The sequence below is a fragment of the Haliotis rufescens genome, unplaced genomic scaffold (genome assembly GCF_023055435.1).
Source record: "Haliotis rufescens isolate VD_foot unplaced genomic scaffold, xgHalRufe1.0.p SCAF_9, whole genome shotgun sequence".
NCBI classification, from domain to species: domain Eukaryota; kingdom Metazoa; phylum Mollusca; class Gastropoda; order Lepetellida; family Haliotidae; genus Haliotis; species Haliotis rufescens.
The window spans coordinates 25,050,657-25,074,642 of NW_025964383.1; the positions used below are offsets into that span (position 1 = coordinate 25,050,657).

Here is a 23,986-nt window from a genome sequence, read left to right on the forward strand (position 1 = left end):
TCGTAAGTATATGTTGAAGCACAGGACCTTTTCGTGAAATTCATGCATGTTCATGGTCACTGGTAAGAACATGAATATGCATGAATTTTGTTAAAAGGTTCTGTGGTTGAAGTTTGGGAGTTACGATTGCGTTTGGGGTAAGATCGCTTCATGGAGAGAGGCCCAGATTTTGTTTGCATGTGTCAAACACCTTCATGTCTACTAGTATATTGTTTGGACGGACTCACAGAATCAGTATATATATATATCATGTACATCATGTTTGTAGAATATCGGTGTATATTTATGCAACTATATCAATATAATGGGTCCCATTTCTGGTTTCCCCCCTAATGATATTGCTGGAATATTGCTAAAAACGATGTAAAACCATACTCACTCACTCACTCACTCACTCAATATAACGGGTAAAAGTATTTGTAATGACTAGTTTCACAATCTAGATATTAGGTACTAGATGTCAGCACCAATGAAAGTTACAGATATCAAGGATTAAATGTAGTAATAATATTGCTGACTAAAGCATAAACATTTACTCACTCAAATTTATCCTCTAGATATGTGTAAAATCACTGAAAGAAATAAACACTAACCTGCTATTTAGAAAATAATCAGTTATGGTTCCCAAACAATGGTTCCCAAACAATTGTTTGGGTCCTTTTCAGAGAAAACACATATGTCTTGCAGCGCTGTCAAGGTTAGGTGAAAAAAGGCAAAACAGACATTTTCACTATTATGCACAACTTTATTTGGATAGCATAAGTCAGTATTTACAAAACACTTTTCACAAATGTAGGCATATAAGAATAGATGACTACATTTGCAATGGACATGTTACTACATCAGCAGTGAGTGAATACATGTTAAAGCTGTGTCTCAATGTCCAGATCTTTATAGATCACAAGTCCAGTCCTCAGACATATCACGTGTACCAGTAATAAAACTGTGAAAAGCTGTCCATTTTAAAATGTATCTCCGGCGATCTTGAAAGGACTTCGACAAGACAGTGAAACTGAAACTACAGTTTGCTTGGTGTGTAAAGGAGTATAGTGACAGTGGCAAAGTTGAATTCATTTCACTAGCACTGACCAAACTATAGTACTGACTGATCTTGCATCTTTTGGTTAAACATGTATATATTTGAACTTAATATCACAGACCTCAAAAATCATGAAAACATTATTTCATAAATAGCCATAAAAACGTCTAAAGGATACTGTAACAAAGTGTTCATGAAAAACAAGGATGTAAACAAAGGCAAATTATGATATAAACCTCCTTTCACAACTTGGTATGAATTTCAACTTGTTCCATACCATATAACATTTGATTTAAGTGGTCAAATAACGACAGCACAAAAATGCTGCTATAATCATGTCTATGCTTGATATTTGATCCGTACAACTGGCGTTGAAAAATGTTTCCGGAATGAATAATGAATGTTCTTCTAATGAAAATCATGTGATTGAATTTCTCTACTGGTAACCAATTGGGAGACACACCACTTTATTGACTTACATGAACTTCAGACAAATTCCTGTACAACTCTCCATATCTATATATACAAATGTCAGTTAATTTCCACATAGTTTAGTTATCTTGAGATATTTCCCTTTTATAATGTTATAGCATTGCTGCTTGAGTCTGTGAATGCATGTGCACAATTAACTAGAACCATACATGTCTGAAAGCATGGCCTGGTAGTTGACGGCATTGACAGCATTCCTGGCAGCAGTGCCTGCCCATTCTGCATCTTCAGACACAGGCTGATACTGCATGGGCGGTACTGGGAAATCACGCCAGTTGATCTGCTTCACAAACTCCTCATACTGGATTAAGCCATTCTCATTGGCTGGTGCACTACAAAGAATAAGTCATTGGTGAAACAGTTTTGTTGCATTTAATGTAGTCATAAAAAAATCATTCCAAGCACTGATTGTTTGCTGCTTGAATATGATTTTCAATATCTTATAATAATCATAAGTGGAACCCTTATCCTACGTATGCAGAAAACTGGATTCATGCTAAGTGAGGGACTGTCACAAAACATATCGCACACAGGCACGTATATTGAGACCATATTTTCACACTTTTTTAAGGTCACTGAATAATATCTCAATAATAATAGTTGTTGTTTTTGTATTTTGTATATATATTTATTTATTTTTTTATTATTTTTTTTGGGGGGGTGTATGTCCACTGAATAATATGCCAGCTATATATATAACTATAAATACAGGGTCCAGATAATACAGGGATAAATATTATGAACAACAATCCACGCCATAGGGGTACAATGAATATAAGTAAAGCAAGTCACCAAGTCTGGCCACTAAGTCACCTATTACAACTAGCACCTATTTTAACCCCGAGGCTGTCGGTGTACTTACGCTGCAAGTGCTGCACGAAGGAGATCATCAGGCAGGGGAACATGGTGTGCATGGAATACTGTGCGGATGGTCTCTCCATCTAGGAAGCCACATCTACAAAAACAAACATTCGTGTTAAGGCTGTCTTTCAGAATATCATGCAGAAATAAGTAGAATGACTGGCCAGATGGACTCATCGTCCTCTTCAAAACAATAATTTTGAAATCAATAAACATGGTTTACTGTTTGATGTAGTGTTTTAGTATAGTTCAATGATGATGACCAGAGTCCTTACTAGAAGGGTGATGCGCAGATCACATGACATTTTAGCCAGATCAATGGATCAGTGGTACTTATTCTCAGTTCTATGGGGAAGTTACAACCAAAGTTACCAATCCAGCACGAGAAGATTTGGATACATATTAGCATCTCGTCCTACTGGGTACTATTTGATGCTCAGTGATTTGAGGAGTACATGTATTTTAAATAAAGTCACATGCCTCATTTATTTATGTTTTGTCTGTTGTTTGACATTGCACTCAGCTGGATTGCTATATGATGGTGGCATGTAAATAATTTAGTCAGGACCAGACAACCCAGTGACTGATATTATGAGTAATGATCCATGCCTTCGGGGTATGATGACACGCAATCGATCAATTCACCAAGTCCACACGATCCAATTTCTCGCCTCTTATAATTGTCATAGTTGCTGGGGATCAAGTCTACCTCAGAATCTCCACAGGGCACAAAGCATAAGAAGGTACCCATTCTCATTGACACCTCATCTACAGAGAACCATTTTCTGCTCAGTATAAGGAGGAACATTTGGTATAGTCACATCCCTTATGTGCAATTTGACAGAAGTTCTTTATGCTTTCACTCACTTTTCCTTGTCTGTGTGCAGGAAGCTCTGTACCAGTGTCCCAAACCCTTCAAAGTTCCTCTTCCTGAGCTGTTCCTGTGTGATGGCCACAAGTCTCATCTGGTCCATGGCATCCTCCGCCCTCTGCTCACTGTAGTACCGTGCCACAGTCATAATCTCGTGCTCGGTCAGCGAGCTGTCCATCTGTTGCAGGAGACCACTGAACTGTTCATATGACACTAGTCCATTGCCACTGGAGTCGTTCCTGGCAAAGAAGGCTTGGATATCCTCCTTGTTCTCGCCGATCCTGCTGGACAGCTTCTGGCTAATGGCTCTCACATCAGCCTTGGGGAACTGAAAACAGATACATCTTTGTTAATATAGGCAACAAGCATATCATGCATGTAATACATAATCGTCAGATTAAATGTTATGCTAATGTCCATGTCACTTGGACAGACCTCTTTTCAAGTTTCATAGTGTAGTGTGGGTTGATAGTTTTCATAACATGAATTCCATGACCAACAGTGGATGGTAGGCACCATAAATGCATTCATATTAAATATTAATCTATTGAGATTCTACCTTGGAAAAAGAGAATAAAAATGTTTCTAAATGCAATAAGAAGAAGTTATCTATAATTGTTTTCTTATTTACTCACCAACTTCAAGAATACCAATCAAATATTCAAACAAGTTGGGACATGGAGATTATTACATGAGTTTTGCTGACTATGAAAGCCAATGTCAGACATTTTGGATTCCTCCAGAGAGAGCAAAATAAATGCTGTTTTCGTCAGATATAGAGATGATATTTAGAGGTTATTATATAGCAGTTTTCATATCATACCCAATATCAACCCGAGACCTCCATATCAGCCACATATCTATTTTCAAGTGAATCATATACATTTTCACCTTGTTTGGAAGACATTGTCATGGGAAAGCTAGCCGAGCAGACGACACACTAAGGGACGTAACTCTAATTTCTTACCACCCAGGCTGATATCGATCGCCCATTCAAAACGCAATTGACAAGCCATGTCAACCCCGCAGGTGGTGTAATACAAGTCTGGTTATTACACCCCCTGTGATATGACCGTCTACATGTTGGTTCTATCGCAAATAAAATACCTCACATAATTGAAAGGTATATATATTAAACCACATTATCGTGAAATGATTACAGAGATTACCATTAACAATAGCGGCTGCATAATGCCATAGGGCTAATGATGTATGCTTTGTTTCTTATTTTATTAACTTACTAGAACAAATTATATTTTTCTAAAAACTCCTATACGGTCCTCTTGTCTCTAAGAATATCACATTTCGAGGCAAGAGAGTTAACTGACTTTAAAAGTCCAGTTTCCACCCTTGCCGAACTAGGCTGGAATTCCTGGGCTCGATTGTAGCGCCACCAGTGGCTCTTACGAGTTACATCCCTTCTAAGCCTCTCCTATGGACCAATCAGCACCCAGTCAAGATGTTCTGATCCATAATCAAGATCTATATTGTGATAAAACGGGTCTTACATCGCCAAATGCATCAAATCATGTGAGCACCTTGATTTAAAACATGAAAAGATTTGGAAAATATCTGTTGACATTGAGTTGGTGATGCACATGCTTTGCAAATCCTGCAATCGACCGAAATCTGTGGACAGATTTTGATTGGACTATGCATAGACTCATTAGTCCAGCCAAAATGTTACTCCATAATACCAGCCTAGTTCGGCAAGGGTGGAAACTGGACTTTTACAGTCTGTAAACTCTCTTGCCTCAGGAAGATGAGAATATCAGGGCAGGTGGGGTAGCCTAGTGGTTAAAGCGTTCGCTTGTCACACCAAAAGCCTGGGTTCAATTCCCCACATGGGTACAATGTGCGAAGCCCATTTCTGGTGTCCCCATCGTGATATTGCTGGAATATTGCTGAAAGCAGCGTAAAACCATTCTCACCTCGCTCAAAGAACATCAAATGGTTGATCCCCTATTTTAAAACCTAGTACTCACTTCTCTAGGGTTCTCCTCCATGTATCTGAATGCATATTCATCAGCATCAATGAGGATGAACTTGAATTTATTGAACTCCACAGCAGCTCCAACATACAGATCTTGGGCAGTGTAGTAGCTGGATATCTCTGTACTGTAGGGCTCCTGACAGGGTTTCTTCACTCTGCCTCTCTCAAGGAACTTGCCACCAATGATTCCTACATGATGGCACAATTAACATGAATATTAGAATTTATGGACAGCGTGAAGTATTCAGAATTCAGAGGACTCTCAGTTCCTTGAGGTTTGCTGCTATAGTATTTGAATCTAGGGATTCCCACAATCTCTAACATTCAACATCAGGGTTATGACCATGACCTCTTGACTTTCATGCTTAATTTCGAACACTGGCATGCACACATATAAAATCCAGTACTGTCTTCCACAGGAGATACACAGTAGGATATGTTTGGATATCTCTAGTTGGAGATATTTTTCTATAATCTTGAATTGTCTGATCGCTTTCCTTATATCTGATTGACCGATTGAAATAAATGTTAACATGAGGTTAAAATGATCAAACCTATTAAAGTGGTTGTATTTTAGAATCTGTTTACTTAAAAACTTATTTGCATAAAGTTTACTCCAGCAAATAATAGACTCTAAAATTTCTAAATACCAAACCATTTGGTTACCAGCAAACCATCACTTTCCAAGTTAACTTCACAAAGAAATTTACGTACCACATCAAACATTTTTAAGGAAATCATTTTTAGAATTAAATTATGGGGATCCTTCAGTTCTTGGGGCATTGTAATCTAGGGACAGCTGACCTTTTATTTTGTAACATTAGGTTCATGACAAGAACCCAACAGATTCATACCTATCTCTTAACACTACAGCACAAGAAAAGGACAGTATCGGATGTATCGCTTCATCATGTACATGTCATTGTAAGCTTGTTATCAATTCTAGACTATGGCAAGTAAGATTAAGATTGCATCTTTAAACTGTAGAGGTCAAGCTTACAAGCAAAAAAATAATGAATATAATTAAAAAGTAATTGTCCATAGCTGCAATGAGGGTTTACAAATCTCTATGGCACTGGAATCTACAATGAGGAATGAGTGGGGTCTACACAGTAGTATGGCTCGACATTAATAAAACTCAAGAAAAGAAGCAATTCTGTTCAAGAACACTGAAATAGAGATTGATGAATATATAAAGATGGTAAAGGAAACTATATTACAGCTGTCACTACTGCACTTTCCAACTTGTACAAACAGAACAATGTAAATCCCACAATAGAAAAACTCCTATTTGATTTTATTGAAAATATTAAGAATAATTCTTGAGTAATTTGTGTTGATGTGTATGTTTTGAATCCATCAAAAGACTTAAACAACTAAAGCAGTATGTATTGACCGGCGGAAATTGTAGTGTGCAGGTATCTGTATTGCAACGTATTGGGAGCTAAAGTGACTGACAGCGATTGACACTGATTGTACATGCTGATCCTAGTTTCTACAGTCATGGATACAGGGGAGATAACGATATGAGAGAGTAATCACTTCCATGTTTCCACAATTTGGTCAGTTAATTTTGAAGGGAAAAATCATTTGTGAATGAATTTCTGTGTAGATTTAACAATACAAATAATAACGAAACTTGTTATATTTTCTTACCCAAAATACCGGAAAAAATATGCAATACATATTGTAAAGTGCAATGCAGTATACCGGTATACCAGAAATACTGTGTAGACCTAGAACCTATAGGAACGTAAACAACTTGTGATTTGTCCGACATTTGGAGAGGCTTAACTCAAACGAGTAGATAAAACACATTGTGAAAGAGAGATCTGGACAGAGGACTTGGCTTCCTTATTGTCTCCAGAGATGTGGCCAATCTGACTTTGTCAACAGATATACTGCCAGGCTGTGAATCACATCTTACCGAGGTAGGGGAGTTAACTGACTACAAACGTCCAGTTATCCCCATTCCATAGACCAATCAAAACCGTGAAATCAATATTTGGTTCATTAACAACATGGTGACTCCCTTGCAGATTTCGGTCAATTGCAGTATTTACTGAGCATGTGTACCGTCAAAAGGGCGTCGACAAATGTTTTCCAAATCTTTTCGGGGTTTTTAATCAAGGTGCTCCGTAAGGGTTTGAAACTGGACTTTTACAGTCAGTTAACTCCCTTGCCTCAGAAAGAGGTATCACTCATTGAATCCTCTCAAATTCTCAGTCAAGAAAGGGGAAAAGGCTACTAGGCAACAAATAGGAACATAAGGAAAAAAAATTATAACTAATATGCTAAAGATGGAATTAATCCTGAGGAGAATAATAGCATGGAGGATGTTATTTAAACTTCAATATTGACGAAAAACGTGTTTTGTAAAACATTTCTTATGGAGAAAGACTATATTCTATGCTATCTAGTGAAAATGGGAAAAATACAATCAAACGGGTGAATGAAAACAAAATATTAATCTAGGGAAATGGCTATAGCTTTTATATCAATGAAAAATAATAGTCCAGTATTAGATAGACTATTTAGAGTTTAGATTTAGAATATTTTATGTTTTTCTGGAATGAGTTATGGCTTTGGATCCATCGATATATGGAAGATGTGTACAAGAATAATGAACGAACTCTGACAATAAGTAGAGGGGATATAACTTGTAAACCTAAATTCAGTCTGCAACTTGAGCCACAAGACAGAATAAATATTCTGTTTGGTCTTGTAAACTTTGCTAACTATAGTCTACATAATATAACACTAGAATCTACTGAAAATGTTACCAACAGGCAGGTTTGAGTTAGTAGACTGACAAACATTTGGCACAGACCGTAAGTATGCTAAAATTAGAAAATACCTTAAGAAGTGTTACAGATATCAATTTTGATCTCAATATACAAAATACAAGTACATGTGCTACCAGGGTTGGAAATAAACAAGTCCACTTGTCAAAGGCAAGTAAACCTCTGATGACTTTACCATGTGGACTACCACTACGGTATATTTGTAAGACTAGTGAATATAAAAAATGATTTGTAAGCCTGATTACAATAAGGATAAAAAAGACTCTTATTCATGAAAACCAAACTGGTTTTATCCCATACAGATGTATAGGAGACAACATTTGACTATTTAATATTATAATGTATGAAATGAAGAAAGAGAATAATCTAAAATACTACTCCTAAAGGACTTTGAAAAAGCATTTGTCACGGTCTCTAAAAAAATATTAACTAGTATAGCAAAAATTTGGCTTTGATCTTCCTTTAGCAAATAAATATATAACAAATAATGCAAGCTCCTATTTCACTGAAAATGGCCATCTATCATCAATATTGCAAATGAAAGAGGCGGTAGGCAAGGAGAACCATTGTCACCCTACCTCCTTCTGTTTGTGGTGGAGATTCTAGGAAACATGATCAGAATAACAATGACATAAAAGGCTTAAGGCAATAATAAATTGAATAATATTATTTCTGACACTTCAGCACTTCATAAACGTCAAGGAACAACTAACATTATTGCAGAGCTTTGGGTGATCAATTGAAAGACAAGACTAGAAACAGTTAACAGACATCAGGCACACTGGAAAAACAGAAACTAAAGGGTATATGTTTATTAAAGGTATAGTATAGATATAAATGGAATTAAAGGTATAGTATAGGTGATGAAAACAGTGTGCCCAGTATCAAATTTTAATTAACTGATGAAAAAATACAGAATTAATGGGTTATTGTTGGATTATTATCAGATGTTACACCCTTTACTGGTGAGTTGGAAAGATTAAAGATAACAGGAATCTCAATATATAGAAACTCTAAAACTTGTTATGAATTATTCTTGTCACTTAAACCCGGCACCTAGGTTATATCATTGCCAATAACACCCTTCCATCAGCCTGTGAAACGTGACAAAACAGTCTAAATGTCCCTTGACCATCATCAGAAATACTTTTGCAATATAAATATAACATGCTAAACTATTAGAATTTAATACAAATCATTAACATTCAAAAAACAACTACTGAAACATATTCAACAGTGAACAAGGATTTAAGCACATTCTGTTAACCTGTCAGTGAAGACATGTTTAGTGATTGTGTTGACTCAGTTTAGAAACCTTTTCTAAATACTAAGGACTTAATGTTCATCTCAAGGGTGAAAACATTTTATTACCATATGCAGTATGCTATATGTTACTTAATCACAAAATGTAAGAGATTCATTTATAGAGTCAGCATTAACACAAACCCTTAGATATTTATCATATTGAAAAGTTTATAGCCCACAAGAAATAAAATCACTGCTGTTAAAAGTCCCACAAAATCTAGACACAGGTGACTCTTTATTTGAAGTCATCACAAGCCAATGCCACCTGTTCTGTGTACATCTAATGAAAATACTGTTCCCTTTTCCAGAAATAAAAATAATTTGAAGTATTTTGTTAAACACTGGAAATTATGTTCAATTATCTACTGTTCAGTATCTGCTAATGTAAGAAGAGTTACCTGAGTTCCTGATGGGTGGTTCAAACACAAGCGCACTCTCGTCACTGAGGAAGTAGGAGATGATGAACCGTCTGTCCATGTCGATGGGCTTGTTGGTGTCCATGCGGGCCAGGAAGCGAAGGACGTTGCTGTCCAGGCCATGACGATCCTTCTCCATGAACTTGATGAAGTCTCTCTTGGGGGGTTTAGGCATCAGGCCCATGCATGAGCACAGGGAATCCTCCTCACTGCCGAACCCATTGAAGGGGGGGAAGGTTTTCTTTACCGCTCGGCTGGCGCTCTGCTTGTAGCTGATGGGGGAGAACTCATCTGTAACACAAATGAAACTTGGTGTGGAGAACTACTACCTTCATCGAGAGTGAGTGAGTGAGTGAGGGAGGGAGCGAGCTAGCTAGCTAGCTAGCTAATGTCCATTCTAGAAATATTCCAACCATAAAAAATAGTGACGGACAGCAAGGATGGGCTTTGTTACATTGTAATCATATGGGAATATTCCACGGATAGTTCAAAATTTTGAGTATAGATGTAGATGCTCCGAAAAAACAGGGTGAATTAAATATCCACAACATATATAGTGTGGGTTTTACAATTTTACATTGGGAACAGCCCCTTCATGTTCATTTAGAAACATGGAAATCAGATAAGCTGTTCTGAATGCTTCGCTCGCTGGTACAGAGAATTAGAAGTCTCGACTTATTGGCTGATGTGAATGTTCACCTGATGACCTCCTATGGAGAGTTTTTCACATCGTCATTCAGAGAGGTATCATTTCAGAGTAAAAGATGTGATTTTAACGAGACTGGATCAAGTGTATGACTCACCGATGCCATACTTGGTCTGGTAGTACTCCTTCGTGAACTGGTCACAGTCCGTCAACAGGAACTTCCGTCCCCACACACTTAACACAGCCCCTATTGACAGGTCAGTGTCCGTGTAGAAATCAGTGTGAACAGCTCCAGTCTGAAATGGCAAAGTTAATGCACATGTTTAGCACACAATAATAACACTGCAACTTCAGCCACGAGTCCAATGGTCTTCAGCAAATCATTCTTGCAGTAAGAGGAGACCATGCTTGTCGTAAGAGGCGACTAACTGGATCGGGTGGTCAGGCTCCCTGAGTTGGTTGATGCATGTCATCGTATCCCAATTGCCCAGATGGATGCTCATGATGTCAATCACTGGATTGTCTGGTCAAGACTCAATTATTTACAGACCGCTGTCATATAGCTGGTATATTGCTGAGTGCGGCTTTAAACAACAAACAAACAAACAAACAAACACTAACCATAGCACACCACCAATATCTAAACTGACCCAAATAACACACCAACCTTCAAGCTGTCCAGAATATATCGGCCTCCGTGTCCAGTTGGTCCGAACACATTGAGAACTGTCCGGTCAGTGACAGTGCCAGGCTGTTTGAGGGAATCGACATCTTTGGGCAGTTTGCCTCGGCGGACAAACACAGGGACAGCATCACGGCCAGAGTTTGGTGGGATGGATTCGCGAATCTCGATTGTGTCGTCAGCCAGGAAGTAGTGCAGGATCATCTCCCTTGGATCACCGAACATGTTGTCACTGTCATCCCAGTAGCAGTAGAAACGCAGGACATGACGGTCATGGTCCAGGAACTGTTTGAGAGTGTCATGCTTCTCGTAGGGGCGCAGTGGCTGCATGCTCTCGTCCATCTGAAACAACAGCTGAGTGAGTTAGTATGGTTTTATGCCACTTTTAGCAATCTTCCAGCAATATCACGGTGGAGGACACCAGAAATGGGCTTCATACATTGTACCCATGTCGTGAATCGAACCCTGGTCTCGGAGTGACAAGCGAACGCTTAAACCACTAGGCTACCCGACCGCCCCCTTAAACAATAGAGAAAATTTAATCAATTAGTCTCTTATCATTGTACAATATATTATCTTACAAACCCACATTCTCATTAGTCATTTAGTGACTAACAAATGACACCATTAAACACACAGGCTGTTATGCTGATTTTAGGGCTGGGACGAATCCAAATTTACTACCCAGGTACCTGTCCCCTATAACCCGACCCGACCCGGTCCAAAAGTCGACTAAACTATTTTCAAATTTTCTCAAGAAGGATTTTCTCTGCTATTAGCAATATTCAGCCATTATAAACGAGGGGACATAATGACACTCATTGTAACCATGTAGGCCATTAAAACACGGTCTAACACTGCATTGAACAATATTCCATTTTTACAACACAGTGTGTACATGGTGTAAGCTCGTATTGGGAAAGCTTGATTAACATCTGGGCCCACTTGCACAAAGCAATCTTAGCGCTAAGATGATCGTAACTCCCATACTTTTACATAGGCTTACAATAGTCTTAGCGCTAAGATCGCTTTGTGCAAGTGGGCCCTGGTCTCTGAAATGAACATATTTTACAGAAAAAACAGTTGTTAAATTATAGTTATAAATATAATAACAAGGATCCCAGAGACTCTCTTCATTTTCAGACACTGCAGTAATCTTGACTTGCCAAACAATATAGACTTGCATGGGCTGTATTGGATATATTTGTTTCAGGGTCTGTATGACAGACTAGGGGAAAGCAGAAGTAGTGAAAGTCTTTAAGTGGTTTACCACCATGTTGAAACCCACAAGTATGGACATGGTGGTGACAAACCCAGAATCAATTAGGGTCATTTGGGATTTGAACACTTTGTTATGGTTTTCTTTCATGCCTAGGGGACACAACTCTGTGCATACAAATTGCAGCGCTTATGATGATTGGGCTGCATGTGCCTCCTTTGGTACAAATAGTGAGAGCTTGATGCGAGGTGAAATGGGGGGTTTAACGTCACGTCCAAGATTATTGCACTTATACAGCGACATGCATGCATATGTGTGTGGCTGCTTGTAGTAGTCCGGACTGATGCCGATTTATAGTGCTAGCCCACTGAGATACCATGTCGCAGTTTAACATGAATACCCCACTCAGACACAGCATACTGACTCCGAGCCGACCAGTCCTTGTTTTAGCCCCTTAATGCCGAATGCCAGACCGGGCATCATCTTTTAACGTCTTTCGGCAAGACGCGGCAGGGGATCGAACCCCGGACCTTCCGCTCTCCGGGCGGACGCTCTACCACTAGACCACGGAGGCAGTCAGTGAGAACCAGGCTATACCACTGCCTATACCTCATAACCCATGGCATCACACAAAAAATTAATTCTTATGACAGACCCGTACTATATCTTTAATTTTACTTTAATTTTAAACATCACATCAAGTGATCTATCAAAGATGATATTGTCAACGAAAAACACAAAGAAATGTTAGCATCTCTCTGTGTTTTACATGACTCTAAAGCATATTTGACACATATATCAGAGCTCCAGATAAGCTTTTGGTGTTGTGGGTATTTTACCCATGCATTTTAAAATCATTGGGTATCAGTAATTCTATCTGGGTATTCAAATTTCTGTTACCCACTAGTTTTTACACATGTGGGTATTTAAGTTAAATATTAAAAAACACTATTCATCTAGTCCCTGCAAACTGGTGTCGTGAGGGTTTGAGAGCTTATAAAGCTAAAAAATACCACGATACTTCCACAAGAAAGTGTGATGGAAAATGATCATGATGTAACTGTCTACGTGGAGTTTGGCAAGGTTGACAGAATGCCCGTTTATAATTTCAAAATAAGTTGCTGATTTGCTAATCGAATATGCAGGGTTACTTCACAATATTTTGATGATACGCACAAGTTTTATTTTTGTAGCATATCTGTAATGTTCGTTGCGTATTTGATAGGCTTGGATTTTATTTTACTGCGTATTTCTGCATTTCTGATGCGTATTTTACGCAGATACGCAGCTTATCTGGAGCTCTGCAAATATTCAGATTATTCTATCTAAAACAAACAGTGACGTGACAAATGTCCTCCATTCTGTCTATTCTCACGGGTTACTTACAGCTTTCCGGTGCTGTACATAGGGATCAGTGGGAATGTCCTCTGTGCCGTTGATCCGCACGCCCAGTTTCCTGAGGAAGTTCTGAGTGAACTGGTCACAGCCTGTGACCTTGAACACCTTGGAGTACAGATTGAGTTCCACTCCGATGTTGAAGTCCTCCACCGTGTAGAACACATCGTCATGTGGCGGTGGCTTTGGCACTCGGTGTCTTCGGATCAGGGTTCCTGGAAAATACCAATACATAATGATATATATATATACAGTCAAGTCCCGTTAATACAACATGGTTGGTTGCAAGTGGTTATGTCGGATAAATGAGTATGACGGATAAACGAAATTAAGCGAGAACTTGTATCTGATTTTAATGAGATTAAGTTAATATACGCATGTGATTAATTAGGTTCTGTTTATTACAAAGCATTAAATGTTTATTGTTCAGCAAGTTTATCTCTGCAACTGTTGTAGTATGCAGCTAGTAGCCGACTCATCTCGCATCAAAACACGGGCTGTGTACTCGAGGGCAGATGACCACGGAGTATGTTGATAAGAGTGTTGGCTTAACGAACTGATTAATGAATTATTTCAATAATTTGTTGCAAATTAGGTGTGTCGGAGTCGGAGTGCGAAACTATTGGATTAACGGGTCTAAATAGCACTGTTTAATTGGTTCCCATCATCAGTGTCGGATAAAGCTGATTGTCGGATTAACGAGTGTCTGATTAACGAGACTTGACTGCATGAAGTGAATCTAGTTGAATAACTATAAAGGACAAATTCAAAATTATTAACAATAGTTCTCAAATGTTTAGAAAAGGGTGGTGTCAGTGAGCTGACTTCGAGTGTTAAAAACATGAGTTGGTAGATGAATAGAGTCTTGTCTGAATGAGTTCAGTGACCGACCTCAAATTACCTAGGACTGCCATTTCCTCACAGAATAATCCAACTTGGAAACTGTCTGATTCTATCAGTCTGTTCAAAAAAAAATTGAGCCTGCTACCCCAAACTTGTCTAACATCATTTTCAATAGATTGTACTGTTATTATACAGACTATTATTACTTGAGCTCACTAGACCAAATGAAATGTTACCAGATGCAGGTTTCAGACCAGTGGTTAAAGTCACAAGCTAATATCATCTATTTCTATACTCATTAACACCATTTTTTTCAAACAGATTCCACAATTTTCAGTTACAAGTTCTCATGACAAAACCTCTGCACTAGTTACAAGAAATCGGAATAGTAGCTACACAAACCTTGAGGAACGCCGCTGTTCTTTGCCCTCGGCTCTATGACCTGGATGGAGTCATCCTCCAAGTAGAAATAGATTTTACAATTCCTGATTCTAAACTGTTCTTCTCTCTTCTCGTGAACAGCTTCCTGGAAGAAAGCATCAAAACAGAGGACCTGCCTGTCAAAGGCCACCCACGCCGGAACATTGCTACCCTCTCCGCTGGGGAACACCGAGTTCTTCGGCCTCAACTTCTGTCCCAGGAGAGGCTCACCGCCAATACCTGGCTTCTCATGTCCGACCAACATCGAGACATCGTTGCAGTTGTCAAAGTGATGAGATTTATGGTACTTTGTTTTTCCCATCTGAAACAAATAAAATGTAAAGTAAAATGGCATGTATAATTTCATCAGAAATCTTCACTGTTTATTGGTCACCAAATTTTTAATTTATTCAAAGTTAATCATCATTTTAGAGTATAGGACAGGGCTTTATGTAACGCACAAACGCGTGTCCAGTACACACAAATGTAGAGAATGCACACACAAAATATAATATGCTGCGTCCCATGGAATGCACAATAATATTCACTGTATCAGCAGCATATCAAGCAATTATGGGCATCTGCCATTTTATCCATCAATCACGACCACTGTCCACATGATCACTGATTCATTCCAGGCTCTAAAGTAATTAGCTAAACGTACAGTACACAGCATCAAGGCCTGCAAGGACCCTTAAAATTTATTATTGGGGGTCACCTGCACCCCCAATTTTGTAAGTCAAGGTAAAACCCTGATAGAATCATCAGTTTCAGACACCCATGGAAAATGTACTTGTTTCATTTCTCTAAAAAGTCAAGCAAATCACTTAGTTAACACAGATTGATAAGGTGTTCACAGATTGAATGAAGGAGTATATATAAAGTTTATTATACAAGCATTTGTTTCATACTAATTTTTTTAAACAAGTGTCAGAATAAATTCTTGTATTTCCAGAGTGAGGGTGAAGTAAATACATGAAGTCTTACATGAGTTTCATAAATCAGTATGACAGACATGCATGTGAAATTTCTTTATTACACATTATTTCTTAATCCTATTGAGCTCCCCTTTAGAAATATGCACTGATCACGACCGCAGTCTTATAAATGAAAATTGTTGAATGTTATTAACAATCTTCAGGTGTGATGTCTTTCCGACGTCACAATAGAATTCCGATGACGTAAACTATTCATACGTAATAAGCGCCCAGGGCACTCTCAAAATTAGAAATAAGGGGCTCTTAGTAAAATATCATTTTGGTTGAAAGATAAATTTTGTGGTTTATGCTGACAGACAGAAATGTTTATGTACAACAAACATATTTTTCCAGAATTTAATTGCCCATAATTAAGGGTGCATATAACACATGAGTGCGTATTATACCCGAATAAATAAGTCTTGTGTACATTGATCAATCGGAAGGGGTGCTAATGGGGATTGTTCACTAGCCAATATATTAGCAAATATCGCCATGGCCGCTTATTAGAGTGGGGTGCTTATTACATCGAATATGGTAGTTGCACATGAATGATATGTGCACTGGAGCACATACGTTTTTTATGAACTCGGTTACTTCTAACCCTATGGGTACTAAACATGGTATATTGACCCTATATAATGAAAAAAAACAGTAGAAACCTTCAATATTGGTGCCAAATTATATACACCATCCACAATAGTTAAAACAATCCTGTTTGAAACTGCTTAGCACCTGAGTAATTGGCTGAAAATGCTACGACTTTAGTATGCTGGTGGTTTTGGGTTTTTAAATTAAAACTTCTGAGCTTGTGTGTGTTGTATTTATCTAGAAAATGTCTTAAAATAACATGTAAACGATTCCTACATATATCCATATTGATAAGGTGTACTTAAAGATGGGGGTACCGAGGTAGGCCTAGATGCCCATCAAATAACATTCAATAACTAGATCATATAGTTAATATACGATAAGCATTTTCATAAACAGTCCAGAATTGACACATACTGTATTTTACAATCATTTCAGGGCACCCTTTAGTCTCATGCATATGTATTTAAGATGTCATTAGCAAAACGTATAAGTCACAGCTAGGATTCAGTCATTGTTGGCAGAAGTCGTTATTTCTCCCTCGTCATTTCATATTTGCATATTATACTGTAGTTATCATATAGTTAACATATTTTAAATATAACACACGACACCTGTGAAATTCTGAACTGTGTCAAAGACACCATAGTTGCCGTGTCTAACGTCAGTAAGAAACAATAACAAACAAGTTTTCAAGACTAGATCTCTGTCAGTTAACACTATTACATTTTAGAACTTAATATTTTAGAACACATTGTAAATAAAGACGACAACAGTATCACAGACTACAGTGTGAGACACTAGGAATACCACGCATCATCATTTGTCTGTCCCGATAGTTCAACAAGTAAACAACGATAAATACTTACGCTTCCATTGAAGGAATTTCCTGGTAAAAATGGCAACGCCATGTTCAAGTCGATGCAATGTGGGCAATGTGTACACTCTCCTGGATCTGTGAGATGACTTCAGTTTACATCCAGTCCGAGCTGTTATTTCTTGATGCCTGACTCGCTGTTGATGGGTTGCCAAGGAAGACCAGTTGTGAAGCCGGTTTGCTCATGCGTCAACGGTTACTAGGCGGAAGTTTTGCGAGACTCGGTCTTCTAGCTGAAAATGTCTGTATGAACAGGCGAGAGGATTAGCGTGTCGTGTGCAGAGATTAGGCCCCGCGTACAATCTCCTCAATGATTTCCTCAATCGCACGGACGGTGAATCCCTTTCGTTATGTTGAGTTGGAAAAAAATGTCTGACTGGTAGTTACATGTATATTGTCTCTGGTTATACTTTACAAATTTTAGCTATGTGTCATTGCACAAGAAAACTGAATATATATATTTATTTGTGATTTATAACAACAGACAATGCATAGGTAAGGATAAAATGTGTCAAAAAGGTTGATTTCTTAGGTGTTCGTGTTGTGTTTTCCTCATATTTAAACATGAGAAAGTTTTTGACCCAAGCTGATTACCATAGGTGATGCAGATCACAACAGTACATCATATGTTTAAAAACATATTGGATCGCGGATTTGCTGAGACTTAGATTTTCATTTGAAGGTGGGAAGATCGACCTTTTTGCACTCATTTTAACCATACCTTTATGTATTTGATATATGTCAAAGTTTTCAGCAACTCAAATGGGACATTTCCAGTGAGCCAAAATGGTCATTTTCCTACCTCCGTTTACCAACAATCGGTGGAGTAACGTATAATATTTATGAAAAAACACTCTCCATGAACTTGATATTTGGGTTCATGCCTTTTTACACAGACATGGAATTACGAAAATAAATCTTAGTTTTATTTTCTTGCGTAAACCTTGAGTTGTAGGTTGAAATTCAATACTTGCTTGAAATTGTTTAACATACCAACAATCTTTATTCTGTTTTCATCACTGCATATTTAGCTTGTCATACATATATAGAACCATTTATTTTTTAAATGGATTGTCTATGAAGATAGTAAATGAATTTTCAGGGATGTTTTCGCAAATCAGTATACAAGTAACGTCATTGCACAAATCATGACCTTGCTATGGCACTAATTAAAGGTTTTGTTTTTATTATAAACCCAGCGACTCTAATTAGTGTTTAACTGTCCCAAATTTAAAGACATTGATGTCTCAAATCTTCAAACAATAATCTTCACATTTAATTGGGCTTATCGCTTGATTAACTCCTGGGGATTATACAGGAATTACGTAAGAAAATCCCTAATCTCTGTATAATTGAATTGCATTGTTTCATAACGAGTTCTTGTCTGTCACTTAAGGTGATATTCAGAACAGCAATTGTACTCGTTAAAACACAAAGGGACAAGCAACTAGCGACACATTGTTAACTCGAGAAAAGTAGTTCAAATATGACGTCAAGCACAGGTGTTGTAGCTGTACCAAAAATAAAATATTCATAAGAAAAAATCTTTCTTTTTCTTTTGTATAACCCATAAGTGATAGTCCCCTTGAGTGATTTGGCACTTGTTCTTATAATCAAAATACGCAATATTATGACCTCAGTGACCCGGCGTGTCCAGAGTCTTGTATGTGCAGCGGCGAGATCTTTGCTTCCAGCTGATTGGCTTATTAGTTTACTCTCCAACACACTCTTCTACCCAGAGTTCCTAGCGGTCAACCTAGTGCTGTAAAGTTAAGCAAACGACCAGAGACTAAAATAACTATAACTTACATACGTGGCTGGGGCGGTGGGGTGGCCTAGTGGTTAAAGCGTTCGCTCGTCACGCCGAACACCCGGGTTCGACTTTTTACCTCATGGATACAACATGTGAAGCCAATTTCTGGTGCCCACCGACGTGATATAACAAATAGATTCAAATAATGTCATCATTGTATAGGAAAGGGATTGTTAACTATCTCAGTAAGTCAGTCACAGTTTCAATTGTAGGACGTCAAAATGGCCGACACGATAATCGTGACGGGAGAGATTTCCAAAGTTGTCAATGAACCTGTGGCGATTGCAAAGTCAGTCATCACTGATCAATTTGCTGATCACTGAAAGGTGATGATAAAGATGTGTCCAACATATTCTGATGTAAATTCATAGATTGCTGTAGACTAACATCCGGCGTAGAATAGGTCTTCAGCAACCCATGCTTGCCGTAAAAGGCGACTATGCTTGCCGTAAAAGGCGACTATGCTTGTCGTAAAAGGCGACAAACGGGATCGGGTGGTCAGGCTCGCTGACTTGGTTGATGCCTGTCATCGATCCCTATTGCGTGGATCGATGCTCGTGATATTAATCACTGGATTGTCTGGTCCAGACTCGATTATTTACAGACCGCCGTCATATAGCTGGAATATTGCTGAGTGCGGCGTTAAACAACAAACCAACCAACTACTGTCAGTTGAGACTCGGATCGAGTCAACTATTTGGTTGAGCAAATCTTCGATTTGTTCACTAGGACGGGTCGTAGCGAGGATATTTGTGAACGGGCATGCAGTCTAACACTCTTCCCAGTGTGTGTATATATAGGATAACTACGCGATAAATCGCAAAGAAAATTGAAGAGCAAAGCGTGGTTTATTTCACGAAAAAACATTGTTATATCATGACGTCACTTCCGGTGATTCGAACATGCGCTTGGTGAATGGTGATGTCAGTCTATTGGACAACGTTATCTTTTAGAGGGAAGTGTCTAGTAAGTTATTCCCCATAGATGTAGCTGGGGTACGCAGATAAACGCAGAGGCCGAAAGATGGCTTTCCACAGTAAGAGAGATAGGACAATCGGTATTGGGAGAAAAGATACAGATGATCGACGTGAAAATTGTGAGAATAATAATGATTTGGAAAGACCAAATTTACCCCCCTGTTCATAAAATGGACTTGTCCGACATTGCCGCGGTAAGATTCCAATCAGGATGTTGTCATTACTCAAATACGGGAAAATATTTTTACAGCTTGTTCATTTTGTTAACATTCTTCATGAGGCTGTACATAATGTTGATATCTAATACATGTATAAGAAATAAACGACTCGTTGTCGTTTATCGTACATGATAGCTAAAATGGATAGAATTGTCATTAAACCGCCCGCATGTTATCAGAAATGAGCGGGCCTCTGTAACTTGAGAATGCCCTCATATTGCTTGACGACGGGCCATTATCAAGCCCGTTGTTAGGTGACGTCATAGGATAGGATCGTGACGTCACGTTCAATAGTGATGTCATCTGGTTTGTTCTTTGACGTTTCCATATTTGTAAAAGTGGGTCAGTGACATTTGTGTTGAGGGCAGTAAATGTTTCAAAACCGATATTGTTGTTTCTTTTTAGTTGATAAAATTCCATCCATTTTAGCTATAATAACGGTAACAGTATTTTTCAGGGCATTATCATTTGCAGAAGCCCTCGATCTTTTCAACTGCCCTCCTTCGTCTGGCAGTTAATGAAAGACCTCGGGCTTCTGCAAATGATAATGCCCTGAAAAATAGCGTTACCCTTATATTATAGCTAAAATGGATAGAATTATCATTAAACCGCCCGGTTGTTATCAGAAATCAGCGGGCCACTGTAACTTGATAAATAGAGAATACTACACTCATTCTCGTTAGATACCATTTTTACGAAACGAGTGGACTTTCTATGGTATCTGACCTCGCTTTCGCTCGGTCAGATACCATAGAAAGTTCACGAGTTTCGTAAAAATGGTATCTAACGAGAATGAGTGTGGTATTTTATTTATTACCCACGTTAAATATATATTTAAGTGTAAATACATAACAACTTTCGTTCGTTGACAGACCAAACTGAAACCGGTTGCAAAATCTGGTTGCGCATGAATATTGATATATGACCAAATATGGGCATTGTTGACATGATTATGCATACGCATTAACAACATGCGCCTGCTGTTCTGTTTGCAAACAAACCAGCACCGACGCTCAAGATCCTTTTGGAAGAAAGTCTTCAACTTATGGTAATTCAAGCGCCATGTTGTTAGTACGCAGGACACCGATAAGAAAATTTGAAATGTCACATTAGCGCCGCGCTTTGAATATCGGACCAACAGTCACACGCATCACACTGCCGGGGTCCCGTCTGTGCAATCAAAATGGTTCGGTTTCCTTGATCTATCAGCTGAATTTATATCATGTCCGTACCATTTTGGAAGAGGGAAATCAGACTGTTCGCCAAAGACATTCATGTTAACTGTACCACTCTATAAACTGAAGACGTGAAAATCAACAAACTCAAATCTGCTTGCATGTCAGTGACAGCTTCGAACGATCGAAGGGCAAGGTCGCCACCAGAATAAGAAAAGACAACCGCGATCCACTCACAGCGTTTTACGCTAGAGATAGGGAATGTTACTGTTCACATTTGGGATGTTTGGGGCCACAAAATCAGAAGTCAAGCACACTTCCACGGAGTTTTCGAATGATTTGTATCGGAACTGTGAACTTTAAGTGATCTGGTCGTGCTGTCGTGTTCGTTCATTCATGAACAACACCTCCCGAAACAGCGCCACAAAATACGCTTCAAGGGGGACACCGATGGCACAACCGGATCATCCCAAGTAAGTCTAGATATCTGTCCAGATAGTTTAAACAGACTTCATTTCACCACGCCTATCCTTTTACGTTAAATCAAATATTGAAAGTTGCGAAAATGGTCGGGTGCGTCACGCTCAAGGGACGCGCTCGATCGGCGGTCGTACATTGTAAATCGATTTATAGATCTAGCTCGATTATATGTCTGTAGGACCTCTATGCATAACTTATATAGAATGCAAACCGAATTTGATGCGTGTGACTATCTTGTTTGGTTTAATAAAGTGTGTGTACATATCTCTCGTTCGCATGAATTTCTTCAGTTCTGCCTTGTAATCGCTAAATGAATGACGTCTCGCGATTTTTTATGAATGAAAAAAGTAGTCCCGGTGTGACAGAGGTCACGGTTATCCAATCAAAACGAATAAAACAAGGTCAACCTTGTACGACACACGTGTGACGTACGGATTTAGTATCTTACCACCTGTATCTTCACCACGTGGGTAATAATGGCCATTATCACACCCGTTGTTAGGTGACGTCATGGGGATAGGAAATGGTTCACGTTCAATAGTGACGTCATCTGGTTTGTTCTATGACGTTTCCATATTTGTAAAAGAGGGTCAGTGACATTCGTGTTGATTGCAGTAAATGTTTCAAAACCGATATTGCTCGGGCTTCTGCAAATGATAATGCCCTGAAAAAGAGCGTTATCCTTATAATACAACACTGCCGTCGTGAAATCAACGAAACAGATGACATTATCCGATTGTTCATGACGTCGGGAAGTTTTATGCGTAGTTTACAACCCGATTGAGCACGCGTCGTTAACTTCCGGTCTGTTTGTCTGCTTGATTGTTGTTTACGCCGCAATCAGCAATATTCCAGCTATAGGGCGGTGGTCTGTAAATAATCGAACCAGGACTAGACAATCCAGTGATAGACATCATGAGCATCGATGTACGTAATTGGGATACGACGACATGCAGTATTATGCATCAACCGAGCAACCGACTAACTTTTTAGCCCCTATATGCTGTAGTTATGTTGTATATATGCTTATAACGAATTAAGGTTATAACGAACTAAAATTAGTAGTCCCTTTGAGTACGTTATAACCGTAGTTTACTGAAAAGGTTCCCAAATTATATTTTGTTTGTTCGCACCTGCCAATTATTATGTTCACATTGACCCAACGATGCAAACCTCAGGCAAAACATTTGAATAGTTAAAATAATTTCATAATTTGAAAAAGATAGATCGGCGTGTGTACATTTAAAGAAAATGAAGTGACATTAAAAAACAGTCCCTTGTGTAATAACTTGCTGTAAAGAGGGCACCGATGCCTCTTAATTGTGTTCGGCTATATGTGCCAGGATCCGCTAACTATTGGTTCGAATCCAAGATTCACCCTTATTCTGTCTGTCGGGTAGCCTAGTGGTTAAAGCGTTCGCTCGTCATGCCGAAGACCCGGGTTCGATTCCCGACATGGGTACAATGTGTGAAGCCCATTTCTGGTGTCCCCCGCCGTGATATTGCTGGAATATTGCTAAAAGCGGCGTAAAACATACTCACTCACTCACTTATTCATCATAAGCATCAAAATTCGTTGTCACCAGTTTGGAATAAACTGTAAATCGAAGTGTTCATAAAATATCCCATAAGTCCCTATTCATGGTGATTTGAAAATTAAAAGTTTTGGCTGCAAAATGCAGCGTATCAAACATAGAAATTGTGGATTTGTTATTGTCTAAGTTGTACTTTGAATCATTATATGAAAGATATTTTGCCAGTGCAGTGCGTGTTTGCGCTGTTCCTCCTACCGCTGTGCCCCCATCTGTTCAATATGTCATCTTGTACACATAACAGCATGAACGTTTCTTAAACAACTTTTTCTAGTGATGGGAAAGAAATATAACAATCAGCAG

The 23,986-nt window shown here is 38.6% G+C and overlaps 1 protein-coding gene across 2 annotated transcripts; it reads right to left on the bottom strand.

The window, feature by feature from the left end:
- Positions 1–724: 724 nt before the first annotated feature.
- LOC124127986 (EF-hand domain-containing family member C2-like) lies at positions 725–17,603 on the bottom strand. 2 transcript variants are annotated; one of them, XM_046491402.2, is made up of 11 exons: positions 17,421–17,603; positions 14,966–15,305; positions 13,712–13,935; positions 11,092–11,448; positions 10,582–10,720; positions 9,761–10,069; positions 8,636–8,659; positions 5,246–5,442; positions 3,257–3,588; positions 2,391–2,483; positions 725–1,860 (listed from the first exon to the last, which is right to left on the bottom strand). In XM_046491402.2, the coding sequence occupies exons 1-11, from the start codon at positions 17,460–17,462 to the stop codon at positions 1,665–1,667; spliced, it is 2,253 nt and encodes a 750-aa protein (XP_046347358.1). In that variant the 5' UTR covers positions 17,463–17,603; the 3' UTR covers positions 725–1,664. The 2 variants fall into 2 exon arrangements, with proteins under 2 accessions (XP_046347358.1, XP_046347364.1); XM_046491408.2 differs by lacking the exon at positions 8,636–8,659.
- Positions 17,604–23,986: the final 6,383 nt, after the last annotated feature.